At 52.9% G+C, this 13,407-nt stretch overlaps 1 protein-coding gene across 1 annotated transcript in view; it reads left to right on the top strand.

Annotated features, from left to right (window-relative positions):
- The window catches only part of LOC103771041 (sterol regulatory element-binding protein cleavage-activating protein-like), a gene marked incomplete at both ends in the record, with an annotated part of 14,190 nt that extends 1,386 nt beyond the window's left edge, over nucleotides 1–12,804 (top strand). Inside the window, 5 exons of the mRNA XM_008938327.1 lie at nucleotides 328–500; nucleotides 1,329–1,455; nucleotides 6,782–6,894; nucleotides 9,073–9,167; nucleotides 12,706–12,804. Of these exons, the coding sequence (XP_008936575.1) occupies nucleotides 328–500; nucleotides 1,329–1,455; nucleotides 6,782–6,894; nucleotides 9,073–9,167; nucleotides 12,706–12,804 (607 nt within the window). The remainder of the gene's footprint in view (nucleotides 1–327; nucleotides 501–1,328; nucleotides 1,456–6,781; nucleotides 6,895–9,072; nucleotides 9,168–12,705) is intronic.
- Nucleotides 12,805–13,407: the final 603 nt, after the last annotated feature.

Genomic DNA, 13,407 nt, shown 5'->3' with positions numbered 1-13,407 from the left:
GTGGGGACCTGGCAGTGCTGGGTCACAAGTGGACTCAAAGATCTGAAAGGTCTCTTCCAATGTGACCAATCCTGTGATTTTATGATGTTTGAATCTTCATAGAAATCAAGGTCTGTGAGATTGCCACAGTACAGATGTGATGAATGTAGTTTGAGCCACAGAGGAGCAGACTTAGCAGTCAGGCCTAGAGACAACCATGACTTGTAAGCCTGGGTGAACCTACGAAGCTTCTTCCTCCTTGATCTACACCCACTGCTCTCCTCGGAGCCGTGTGCTGGCTGCTGGGCACACTGTAGATGACATCCCCCTGCTTGCTCTCCCTCCCAGGTTCCTCAGCAGCCTCCGCTCCCGCCTCAAGCTGCTGCACCCCAGCCCCAACTGCACCCTGCGGGAGGAGAGCATCGTCCACGTCCACTTCAAGGAGGAGATTGGCATCGCCGAGCTGATCCCCCTCGTCACCACCTACATCATCCTCTTCGCCTACATCTACTTCTCCACACGTAGGTTTGTGGGGTGGGGAGCCCCGAGGGGAGAGTGAGCTCAGAAACCACCCATACCTAGCTGGGAGGGACCCGTGGTGCAGTGCCCCTTCCAGCCACAGCTAAGAGAGCGTGGTGTTGCTCCTTGTGAGGGCTTCTGGGGTGTTTTCAGTCACAGGCAGCTTAAACACCACAGTAAGGACACGTTTTCTGGGTAGAGAGACTGTTTGTGAAACACATCAAAGATGAGACCCTGGAATGGGTTGCCCAGGGAGGTGGTTGAGGCCCCATCCCTGGGGGTCTTTAAGGCCAGGCTGGAGGAGGCTCTGGGCAGCCTGATCTAGTGGGAGGTGTCCCTGCTCATGGCAGAGGGGTTGGAACTGGGGGATCCTTGTGGTCCCTTCCAACCCTGACAGATTCTGATCTGTTTTAGCAGAGGACTTTGGAGCCCTGGTGGCTCAGTGGTTGGACTTGATGATCTTGGAGGTCCCTTCCAACCTAAAGGATTCTAGGATCTTCTGAGCTGGTGGGTTTAGACCTGATCAGCCACATTTCTGAGCTGCTGGTTTTAGACCTTACCCAGTCCCATTTAAATCCCTTTTCCACACCCCAGTGGTGCTGCACTGGAACTAGTGTGGGCTACAAGCCACACATTGCCCTCCATCCCCCTCCCAGTTACAGAGCCCCTGGCCTACTGGGAGGCTCCGGGAGCCGCGTTCCGCACACGGAGCCCGCCCGTGTGAGTGGCAGGGTCTGGGGGTGGCTGCTGGAGTGAGGGGGTGAGGCTCCCTGCCAGGAGCAGGCCGTGCCCTGCTGCCTGGTGCCCCAGTGCCTCTCTCTGTCTTGCAGGGAAGATCGACATGGTGAAGTCCAAGTGGGGCCTGGCGCTGGCGGCCGTGGTGACGGTGCTCAGCTCCCTGCTCATGTCCGTGGGGCTCTGCACCCTCTTCGGCCTGACACCGACCCTGAACGGAGGGTACGTCTCCAGCACCAGACCCCTTCCTCAAGAGGGAGGTGAAGTCATTTGAAAACGGCTTTTAAATGCCCGATCTGTAAGCTCTAGTATTTCTCAGAGAAGCTGATGTGATGTTTTGCCCACTGCTGGGTGACTTTGCCATCCGCTGCTCTCCTGGGGTGAGGGCTCACGTGTTGTCTCTGCTGGCCAGCAAACAGACCTGGCTGGGCCCAGTCCTCCTGGAGATGTCTTACTGCTCAGCAGTTGGCTCTTGCTGAGGGAGGCAGAAGGAGCTGTTGGGACAACATCTCACTCACAGCTTGATTTCCTCGCAGCAGAGCAGGCTCTCACATGACTTCTCCCTGCAGTCATTTGTTGTCAGATCCTAAAGGGCTTGTTACCTTTTCTGTGGTTGATGCTTTACTTGGAAAAATCTTTCAAAGCTACAGAAGTGACCTGTGGTGGTTGTGCCCGGGAGGCCTCCAGGGTGAGCTTGCACCCACTGCTGATGGTTGTCAGCTCTTCTTTCAGCGGGGGCTCCTGTGTGTCTGAGAGCTGGTATTGGGGACATTTGGTGTGGTTGCTGCCATGTGTTAGATCTGTGCCAAGCTGGAGACGCCTGGGAAAGCTCTTACTGGCACCTCACCCACCCGGGTTCTACCCACGGCTCATTGCTCAGGAGTTAAAGCTCAGTTCAGAACCTTTTACTGCCCTGGGGGCATTCAGAAGTGTGGCCAGAGTCCAGCAGAGGCTGTGGAGCTGCTGAGGGGCTGGAGCATCTCTGTGCCAGGACAGGCTGAGAGCCCTGGGGCTGCTGAGCTGGAGAGGAGAAGCCTCAGAGGGGATCTGAGCAGTGCTGAGCAAGAGCTCAAGGGCCCCGGGGGGCAAGAGGCTGGGGCCAGACTCTGCTCAGTGGTGCCCAGGGACAGGACAAGGGGCCCAAACTGGAACCCAGGAGGTGCCACCTGAGCAGGAGGAGAAACTTGTTTGGGGTGAGGGTGCAGAGCCTGGAGCAGCTGCCCAGAGAGGCTGTGGAGTCTCCTGCTCTGGAGAGATCCCAAACCCTCCTGGCTGTGACCCTGGGCACCCTGCTGGGGGTGAGCTGCTGGAGCAGGGGGTTGGACCAGGTGATCTCCAGAGGTCCCTTCCAGCCCCACCACGCTGGGATTCTGGGATTCTATGTGATTCTGTGATTACCACATCCCTTTCTGAAGCAGTTAAGGAAATGTCCATCATTTTTCTTCCCATCTCCTCGTAGCTAAACACTGCAGGAGCAATGAGAAATCTGACCCATGTAGGAGACTCCCCAGTGCTGGTGATGGTTCACCACAAACCAGACCTAGATGGAGGAGTTCCTCTCCTGGAAGCCTGGAAGAGCCATGAGTAATTGACTTCAGAAAACTAAATATTTTTTGTTTCTGGTTTTACTGCTGAGGAACCTTAATTATGAATTGGGACCACATCACTCTGTGACCTGTCCAAATAAAACAGGATCCACTGGGAGTTTATAATTGTAATGGAAGAAAAAAGACAATATTTGGGTGAAGACACATGGGAGGAATCCAAGGGAAGAGTTTTGGTCAGTGCAGTGACCAGGGCCTTTGCATCACCCTTGCTGTTGTCACACAGAAGGGCTAAACCCATCTAGTTCTTCCTCCTGCAGCACAGAAAGAGTTAATTCAGCCCTTACTGCTAAAAATAGCTTTCCAGCAGCATCTCTTCATTCCCCAGTGCCTGCCAGAGCATTTTCCCTGGGGTTACCTGATTCCCCACTGGGAACAGAGTGTTCTTGGTGTGTCACACACCAGTGGGAACATTCTGGGGCTTGCCCAGTGCAGGGTGCAGAGTCTCCTTAAACTTTGATCTGACTCTTCACCTTTTTGATCCATTCTGTTCACAGAGAAGCCTTCCAGAGGTGGGTGTGTTTGGGTTTAATGGTACCTGCATTTATGATAAGCCTTTTACCCTCACTGTTTTTTGTAAGATAGTAAAATAAGGCTGAGAGATAAGTGGTTGGTAATGATTAAGGTCCAGTAGAAAGCAATCAGCTCTTTTAATGAAGTGAAATGATTATAGGTGAGGTGGGTGTTGGGCTGATCTCACAGAAAAGAAACCTAAGTGGAAATAGGTGACAGGATCAGGGCAGGATTTAAGAAAGAATCAACAGTGAGGTTGAGGAGAGTGCCTGGAGTTCACTGGGAGTAGGATTCCTGTGTGCTGGTGGGCTGGGAGAGTCCCTGGCTGGGTCCAGAGCACAAACCACCACCCCACAAGTCAGCATCTTGGCTGGGATGGAGGGATCACAGTCTGAAATGATGAATGACTTCTTGTGGCCTGTAGAAGAAGGCCTGACTAGCTCAGCTGTGAACATTTCCATTTCAAGAGGAGCTGATGTGACAGAGAATCACAGAATCATTAAGGCTGGAAAAGGACATTTAATGGTGTCATTAAGGCTGGAAAAGGACATTTAATAGCGTCAAGTCCAGCCATCAACCCAACTGCTCTCATGACCCCTAAACCATATCCCAAAGTACCATGACTACACATTTTTTGAACCCCTCCAGGGATTATGACTCCACCATCTCCCTGGGCCAACACCTCATTCTTCAAGTTCTTCAACCTTCCAGATGTTTTGGATGAAGCAGAGGTGGTCTCTGTTCACAAGTGTATATGGAGTCAGAGAAGATCTGTCCTCTTTAGGAGTTAGCAGTGTTTGTGCTGGGCTGCTAGGTCATGCTGGGATGCACCTTCTGCCACCAAAGTGATATGTGATGTGTCAGTGGTTCAGTAGGTGGGACAGGTAGGACACTTCCCTTCTTCTCCCCCTTGGAAGCTCTTCCTCAGTACCTGGTGGAAAATACAATGAGGATCTCTTGCTGTCTGCCTCACACTGAGTGGGGCCAAGGGAACGTTGGATTTGGAGTTGGAGGACGTGAGCAGCGTGGGTTTGTCCTCCACAGAGTTGTGTCATTCCTCAGAGAATGTTCATATCTCACTGCTTCTAAACTGCTGGTTATTTCACATGGAAAGTGCTGACTCCAGGAGCACTGAAACTCCCAGCCTGGGGCTGTCAGTTAATTACCTTCTGCAGTGGAAGCTGTGGTTTAGGTAGGACAGAGTTGATGGGAGAATTGTGGCTTTTCTTCAGCATGCTTGGAATGCCTTCTGCTTACTGCAGCTTATCTGGAAAGGGTCCTGGATCCCCCACGAGTCTTCCAAGACCCAGTTCAAGGGCAGGACTCTGCAAGGACTCTAGAGGAGCATGCCCTTGCAGATAACACCTTCTGCAGAAGGGTCTGTGCTGTGCCAGGCAGCCAAGCTCTGCTCCTGTTGTGTTCTCTTTATTTAGAGATTTCCATCCCTGGGGATCACAAAGAGCTTTTCTCACATCTCTTGTGTCCTAAGGGACTGCTCGGAGGAGTCACACCTTACAAACTGAAAATGCTTCAGGTAAAGGCAGGGCTGTGTCGTACTTGCTAGATTTCAGATTCTTTGACATTATCCCTCTCACAACTCCCTGACAGGAGCCTGGAGCCAGGGGGGGGTTGGGCTCTGCTCCCAAGGAACAAGGGACAGGACAAGAGGAAACGGCCTCAAGTTGCCCCAGGGGAGGTTTCAGTTGTCCCTGAGGAACAATTTCTTGCCCTGGAGGGTTGCCCAGGGCTGTGCCAGGCTGCCCAGGGCAGTGGTGGAGTCCCCACCCCTGGAGGGGTTCCCAAGCCGTGGAGATGTGGGGTGAGGGACACGGGGCAGTGGGGACCTGGCAGGGCTGGGGGAGCAGTTGGACTCCATGAGCTTAAAAGTTTCTTCCAACCAAAACTCCTGAAATTCTATGGTAAGTTGTTAATTAAAAACTTACATATGTTTGTATTTTTTTTACTTACCTGCCCAGCTTTTGGGCAGGAGGTGAAGGGACCAATGTGTAGCACACCTGCTGGAGCTCAGCTTTGGTCAGAATTCCTGGAGAAGGGTGTGTAGGGACTGGAGAAGGGTGTGTGGGGTCTGCTTTGGAGTTTGGGATTTTTTTTTTGGTAATCTTGCTTCCAGTGGAGCTCTTGCTGTTGCTGCTTGTGTTTGTTGAGGGCATCAGCTGGGATGAAGTAGCTGAGTTGTGTTGCCAGGCAGATGTTTGTCCCCAGCTGAGCTTGTGAGGTGCCTGCTGCTGACAGTGAGACGTGCCAGCCTTGAAGCCCGTGTCAGATGGCTGTCAGCAACCAACACAGCCCTGGGAAGCTGCTCCCTGGGGACTGGGGCAGGTAGCAACTGAAAGCAGATGTTCCTCTGAAACACTGTTGTATCAGAGGAACATCAGACAGCCTGTCTGGGCTGTCAGTGGAGTGCCAACATGCTTCTGGAGCTGTACATACCTGTGCAGCCCAAATCCAGACCCCTCCCCACTGAAAGCTTCAGGCTTTGTGCTTAAGTTTAGCTGGAGGGAGATGAAGAGATTTAGTATCTACCATGTTCTAGCACAGAACAGCTGCTTCTCTCTGATCTGGACTGTTAAAGAGATTTAGGAGTGAGAGGAAGAGGTGAATAAAGTCATGGTGGTGACCTTGGGTAGTCTGACTTCTCTGCGTCCATATATTCTGAAGGACAAATACACTTCAGTGTTTTCTTGGCTCTTGGAAAACATCCCTGAGAAGGTTTAGTTTATGTACAAAACATATGTGCACTTCATCCAATTCTTGGTGTCATGGCTGCTGAGCTACCTGCTGTGCTGGGAACAAAGCTCTGCCCACATCAGTGTCTCCTCCCAGCAGAGAAGTCCCTTTGTGTGCCTCTGGCTGCCCAAGAACAGGAGCAGTCACAGCAGTGGAAGCTTTTGCCTGTGGGGTGTCTGAGCCAGGCACTGCCCGTGCTCCTCACCTGAGAATCTTTCTTTGGAAGTTCTTTTTAATGTGATGCTTCACTGTGATTTATCAGGATTTTCCCTCCTGATTTTGGGACCTGCTCCCATCCCTCTTGTTTCAATGCTCTCTTGCTGACTGATCCTTACCTGGGTCTGTTGCAGTGATCTTCCAAGTCTTTGATTTGCACCACTTGGTTTCTGGAGACAGTCTTGGAGGGGCACTGGGAAGCAGTGAGGCTGACTTGGTGCTGGTCTGCAGTGGCCATTTGCCAGAAAATCATGCAGCCTTGCAAAAAGTGCCTGTCTGTGGCAAGCAGCTGAAAGGGAGAACCTTCACCTGCTCAGGGTGATCTCCTGTGAGGGGGGATTTGCCTGGGAGCACCGGGCAGCGTGTCCTCGCCGTGGCTCGAGGATGTCTGTCTGCAGCTTACCCTGTGTTCCTCCCTGCTTTTTCTCCAGGGATCTCATTCTCCCTTCTGCTTCTGTTTCCTCCAGAGAGATATTTCCATACTTGGTTGTAGTGATTGGCCTGGAGAACGTGTTGGTCCTCACCAAGTCCGTTGTCTCTACGCCCGTGGACCTGGAGGTGAAGCTGCGCATTGCCCAAGGTACACAGCCTGCTCTGGGAGACTGAGGAGAACACCAGGGTCACCCGAGGGCTGGGAGAGGGGCAGTGCTCTTAGTTCTGTGTGCTGAATGTGAATTTTAGTCTTTTGGCACTGGTGGTGTTCATTCCAAGAACTCATGTAACTGTTGTTGTGAGCACTGCTGTTTAGGGTGGTCAGCCATCACCTCTCCTCTGAGGACAGGCTGAGAAGAGAAGGCTCCAGGGACACCTTACTGCAGCCCTTCAGCACTTCAAGGGGGTCTACAGGAAAGCTGGGGAGGGACTTTTTACAAGGGCTTGTCGTGGTAGGATGTGGGGTAGTGGCTTCAAACTGGGAGAAGGGAGATTTAGATTAGAAATTAGGAAGCATGTCTTCACTCTGAGGGTGGTGGTAGACCTTACTGCAGCCTTTCAGTACTTAAGGGGGTCTACAGGGAAAGCTGGGGAGGGACTTTTTACAAGGGCTTGTAGTGATAGGATGTGGGGTAGTGGCTTCAAACTGGGAGAGGGGAGATTTAGATTAGAAATTAGGAAGTTCTTCACTCTGAGGGTGGTGAGACCCTGGCACAGGTTGCCCAGGGAGGCTGTGAATGACTGATCCCTGCAAGTGTTCAAGACCAGGACAGAGCTCTGAGCAACTTAGTCTAATGGGAAGTGTCCCTGCCCATGGCAGGGGGTTGGAACTGGATGATCTCTACAGATGCTTCGAGCCCAAACCCTTCTGTGTTTCTGTGTCCTACTGAAGCATTGGCTAAACAAGTTTTGAAAAGTGTTAGTAAGGCAGAGTTATATCTCCTGGTGTAGATACTCAGCACCTTGTCCTCTCCTGTCCTGAATGCTGTGCATGCAGTCCACAGGTCATGTGAAGTTCTGCTGAGTCTGTGAATAAATTATCATTTGCTTTATTATCGATACTCTGTACCTGTGTAAGGGCCTGGGTGTGCTCAAACCAGGGATAAATGCAGTTTGAAAACTTTAAAGATGTTTCTAAACATCAAAGAAGAGAAGATTCTAGAGTGATGCCTAGAAAACTCTACCTAGTTTAGAGCTGCAAGAGGTTATTGTCCTGGACTGAAAGCTCAGTGATCCACTAGGCCTCCAAAGCCCTGTGGTACCCTGTGCAGCACCCTCCAGCTGCTGAACTCTGGGCACTGTGCTGGGCTGAGAGTCAGCACAGAATCATAAAGGCTGGAAAAGAGCTCTAAGAGCATCAAAGAGCAACCATCAACCCAACACTCCCATGGCTACTAAACCATGGCCCCATGTGCCACATCCACATGTTTTCTGAAGCCCCCCAGGGCTGGGGACTCCAGCACCTCCCTGGGCAGCCTGGGCCAATGTCTCACCACTCTGCCAGGAGAGAAATTCTGCCTCATGTCCAATCAAACCTCCCCTGGGGCAGCTTCAGCCCATTGCCTCTCATCCTATTGCTGGTTCCTTGGGAGCAGAGCCCGACCCCCCCCTGGCTCCAGGCTCCTGTCAGGAGCTGTGCAGAGCCAGAAGGTCTCCCCTGAGCCTCCTTTGCTCCAGGCTCAGCACCCCCACGGCCCTCACAAGCCATGTTCCCCAGAACCCTCCCCAGCTTTGTTGCCCTTCTCTGCACCAGCTCCAGCCCCTCAAGGTTTTTCTTCTTCTGGGGCACCCAAACCTCACCCCAGGACTCGAGCTGTGGCCTCCCCAGTGCCCAGTCCATGGGGACCCATCACTTCCCTGCCCCTGCTGGCCACACCAGTGCTGCTCCAAGCCAGGATGCTGGTGGCCACCTTGGCCACCTGGGCACATGCTGCCTCATCTCCCGACGGCTGTGTTTTTTGGCCCCCGGGCCCCACACTGGCTCATCCCCAACCAGCTGCCCCCCAGGACCTTCCCCTGGGGCAGTTTCCAGCCTCTCTGCCCCAGCCTGGAGCCTTGCAGGGTTTTTTTGGGACCCAAGGGGCTCTGAGCTCCTTTATATAATGATAATCCTACTAATGAAGATGTTGGGATTTTACAGTCCAATCTTGTTGACTTAAATATTCAAAACAGGACAGGTAAATCTTAGTCTGAAAATGCCTTTTTTTCCTGTTTATTTTTAAATTAATTTCAAGTTTAGAGAAGGGAAATCCAGTTCCTTTTTGCTGTGCTCATCTCTGTCATGGAATAATCCCCTTTCTCCTGTCTCTGCACATTCCTTCTCCAGGCCTGAGCAACGAGAGCTGGTCCATCATGAAGAACATGGCCACAGAGCTGGGCATCATCCTGATTGGGTACTTCACCCTCGTCCCAGCCATCCAGGTCAGTGTGGCCCTCAGCCCAGGCTGGCAGGGCACAGCCTGGCAGGCACTGCAGGAGTGCAAGGGGCAGTGTCCTGGTGAGGAGTGTTGGTGGGAAATATGTACTTCTCTACACTGGGGATCCCTCCAGCAGCTGCCCCTGAATCCCTGGTCCACCCAGTCTGGGATCCTTCCCATAGCTGGGCTCACACATTCAGTTCAGCCAGTAGTTGGCCCAGTATCCTTGCCTTAAAACACACAGAATCCCAGGATCCCAGCGTGGTGGGGCTGGAAGGGACCTCTGGGGATCATCTCATCCCACCCCTGCTCCAGCAGCTCACCCCCAGCAGGGTGCCCAGGGTCACAGCCAGGAGGGTTTGGGATCTCTCCAGAGCAGGAGACTCCACAGCCTCTCTGGGCAGCTGCTCCAGGCTCTGCACCCTCACCCCAAACAAGTTTCTCCTCCTGCTCAGGTGGCACCTCCTGGGTTCCAGTTTGGGCCCCTTGTCCTGTCCCTGGGCACCACTGAGCAGAGTCTGGCCCCAGCCTCTTGCCCCCCGGGGGCCCTTTAGCTCTTGCTCAGCACTGCTCAGATCCCCTCTGGGTTGTGTTTGTCCTTGCTTTAACATCAAGGACTCACCAGCAGAGATGCAGATTAAAGCCTATTACAATCTAAGAAGATTAAACATTTAGGTTCAGTGTTGCAGGCTGAGCTGGGCAGTTCCTGAACCTCTCTCCCTATCCCAGAGCACAGCAAGGGAAGAGCTGCAGAAGAATTCCCCAGGCTCCAGCCACCTGTTATGGCTGGATTGTTTTGATTTGAAGCTGACTGCAGAGGTTGCTCAGCTCTAGCTCTGGCACCATCCATCCTTTGGGCCTGGATTGGGCTCATTTGCACGGGGTGTATTTGCACCTCTCAGTGACTCTGTGATTCTTTTGGCCTTGTTTTGGGGCTGCTCTGCTCAAAGGCCAGCACAGGGCCAAAGCCCCAGCTGGGTGGGGGGGCTGCTGGGGCTATTTTGTGTTGCCTTCTGCTGCAGAGGAGCTGGTGAGCAGCTCAGGAGGGTGAGCCCAGGGACAGAGCTGGGTGACAGCAGCAGCAGGGCACAGGGAACAGAGGCAGTGTGCCCCCCACCCCTGGCCCCTGCAGCACTGGGACATGCCTGGTGCTCTCCTCAGGGCCTTCCTCTCTGCCCTCAAGTGGCACCAGGGAAGGTTTCGTTTGGATATTGGGAAGAATTTCTTCACTGAGAGTGGTCTGGCAGGGACCTTGGCCCCAGGCTGTCGGGGGCAGTGGGACAGTGCTGGGGGCCTCCAGGTGCTGGCTGCTGCAGGGCATGGCAGGGGATGGAGGCAGTTCTTTGCTGAAGGCTCTCACCTGCCCCAAAGGCTGTCCTTTATCTTCTCATTTTTCTCAGTTCCCCCTTGGCAGTGCAGCACTTTTAGCAGAAGGAAGTTTCCTATCTTTTCCTTGTCCTAAAAGAGAGTTTGGCTTCAGCTGAGAGTTGTGCATCCACTTTAAACCCCTTGTCATTGCAAGCAGTGATGAAATCCTCTTCCCTTGCATTGCAGGTGGGTAGAGACCCCTGTTCTGCTGGCACAGCATCACTGTTGATGGTCCTGAGGTGCTGCAGGGATCCATGCTGAGCACTCATCCTCTGTTTTTCAGAGAATCATTTTGGTTGGAAGAGATCTGTAAGATCATGGAGTCCAACCCTCCCCCAGCCCTGCCAGGTCCCCACTGCCCCATGTCCCTCACCCCACATCTCCACAGCTTGGGAACCCCTCCAGGGGTGGGGACTCCACCACTGCCCTGGGCAGCCTGGCACAGCCCTGGGCAACCCTCCAGGGCAAGAAATTGTTCCTCAGGGACAACTGAAACCTCCCCTGGGGCAACTTGAGGCTGTTCCTGACCCCCCCCTGGCTCCAGGCTCCTGTCAGGCTAAACCAGACTGTGTCCCTCACTTGCAGAACAGAGCTGGCAAACCCCTGCTGCCATTCACTGCCTGCTGGCGTGGTGACAGACTCACTACCTGCAGACCAAGCCAGGACACATCAGCCTAAGGGGAAGGAGAGGGGCTGTAGAGATTCATTTCTTCTGTCCCCCTCTTTCCTGTGTCTGCCCCAGCTGCTTGCATGGGGCTGGAGGCCAATATCTGCACAGTGAGATGAGGAGATAGCATGAGAGGCCACCCAAAACCTCTAACAAACCTTGAAGCCTCCTCATCCTGTCCAAACTGTTCTCTGAGCTTGTTATTTAGAAATCATTCCAAATGCAATGAGATAACCTCCTGATCAGCTGCCCTTCTGCCAACCTCCCAGCAACAGCAGTGCACAGAAGCACATTCTGATCTCTTTTTTTTCTCTTTAGCCCCTTCCCCAACATCTTTAATCTGTTCAAGGTCAGGTTGGAGCAACCTGCCCTAGTGGGAGGTGTCCTTGCCCATGGCAAGGGGGTTGGAACCAGCTGAGCTTTAAGGTCCCTTCCAGCCCAAAGCATTGTAGGATTGTATGATTGGTCTTACAGGAGGTTTTGTGAGCAGAGGGATGAAAACATAACACAAGTTCCTCTCTCAAGGAGAAAAGCAGAAGGAAAGCAACATCCATCTGGATTTCACCCAGGCTGCAGCAAACCCAGGCTCCACAAGCAGCAGGCTCTGCACAGAGGGATGTGAATTTAATTCTGTTAATGCTTCCACCTACTCCACTCAGGATTAGAGGGATCTGCTGGCCCTGGAAATAGAAAATCTTCTTACACTTGGATGCTGCCACCCTATGGCAAAACCCAAAGTGATTTCTGTGGGTGCAGGGTCAGGCTGTCAGTGTGTGAATTCAGTACAAGGTAGTGTGGAAGAGAGGAAAACTCAACAGCTCCCTGACAAGAGGCTGCAGCCAGGTGGAGGTTTCTTCTCTCAAGCAACAGGACAAGAGGAAATAGCCTCACGTTCTGGCAGGAGAGGCTTAGGTTGGACACAAGGAATAATTTCTTACCTGAAAAGGTTGTCCAGGGCTGTGCCAGGCTGCCCAGGGCAGTGGTGGAGTCCCCACCCCTGGAGGGGTTCCCAAGCTGTGGAGATGTGGGGTGAGGGACACGGGGCAGTGGGGACCTGGCAGGGCTGGGGAATCTGTTGAACTCCATGATCTTACAGATCTCTTCCAACCATAATGATTCTGCTCCTGCTTAAGTTCATGTTTCTTGATCTCTGTATTTTTTGGATCCTTTTTGGGTCCTGACAGAAATTTGTACCTCCAAGGGAGACAAAGCACCTCCCAAAACCACTTTAATTCTGGGAAGTTTTGAATGGAGTAGAATAACATCTGCCCATCAAACATACATGAGCCAAAAGTGGGATTTAAGTAGTAATGATTTACCTGGGGCCCTGGAGAAACAAATTCACAGATCTCAGTAACTTCAGGTCTCTCTCAACTATTACAAAGCATCACTAACAGGATTTGTCACCAGAACAGACAGAGGCCTGCACCTGGGGCAGGAGTTTCCCGAGTTGCCCTGGTTCCAAATTTGGGATATTTACCAGCTGATCAGTGTGTCCTCTCTGCAGGAGTTCTGCCTCTTTGCTGTGGTGGGCCTGGTGTCTGACTTCTTCCTGCAGATGTTCTTCTTCACCACCGTGCTGTCCATCGACATTCGCCGCATGGAGGTGAGGGAGGGCTGAGAACAGGGGGTGTTGCTCTGGGCTCTCCTGCTCTGAAGCTGGGGGAGTGTTGAAGGAAGTAGCACACTGTGAAATTTTCACTCTCTAAACAGAAATAAGTAGAAAGTGTGAAAGTTCTGGGGCAGTACTTGGTTGGTTACACTCCCACAGGGACTGGGGCAAGACGCTTGAGGGAGCAGGGCACCCTCAGGCACATAAACGTGCAGGTTTGGGCAGCCCAGGAGGCAGATTGAATCCTGGGCTGCATCCAAAGCAGCGTGGGCAGCAGATGGAGAGAGGTGACCCTGCCCCTCTGCTCTGCCTGCCCCTCTGCTCTGCCCTGTGAGACCTCCCCTGGAGTCTGTGTCCAGCTCTGCAGCCCCCAGCACAAGAAGGACGTGGAGCTGTTGGAGCAAGTCCAGAGAGTCACAAAAATTATTAGAGGGCTGGAGCAGCTCTGCTGTGAGGACAGGCGGAGGGAGTTGGGGCTGTTCAGTCTGGAGAAGAGGAAGCTCCAGGGGGACCTTAGAGCAACCTTCCAGTACCTGAGAGGGGCCTCCAGGAAAGCAGGGGAGGGGTTTGTGGTGACAGGGTGAGGGGTAATGGCTT

Source organism: Merops nubicus, unplaced genomic scaffold (assembly GCF_000691845.1).
Source record: "Merops nubicus isolate BGI_N331 unplaced genomic scaffold, ASM69184v1 scaffold11564, whole genome shotgun sequence".
Taxonomy (NCBI): domain Eukaryota; kingdom Metazoa; phylum Chordata; class Aves; order Coraciiformes; family Meropidae; genus Merops; species Merops nubicus.
This window is presented reverse-complemented; position numbering and strand designations above follow the sequence as displayed.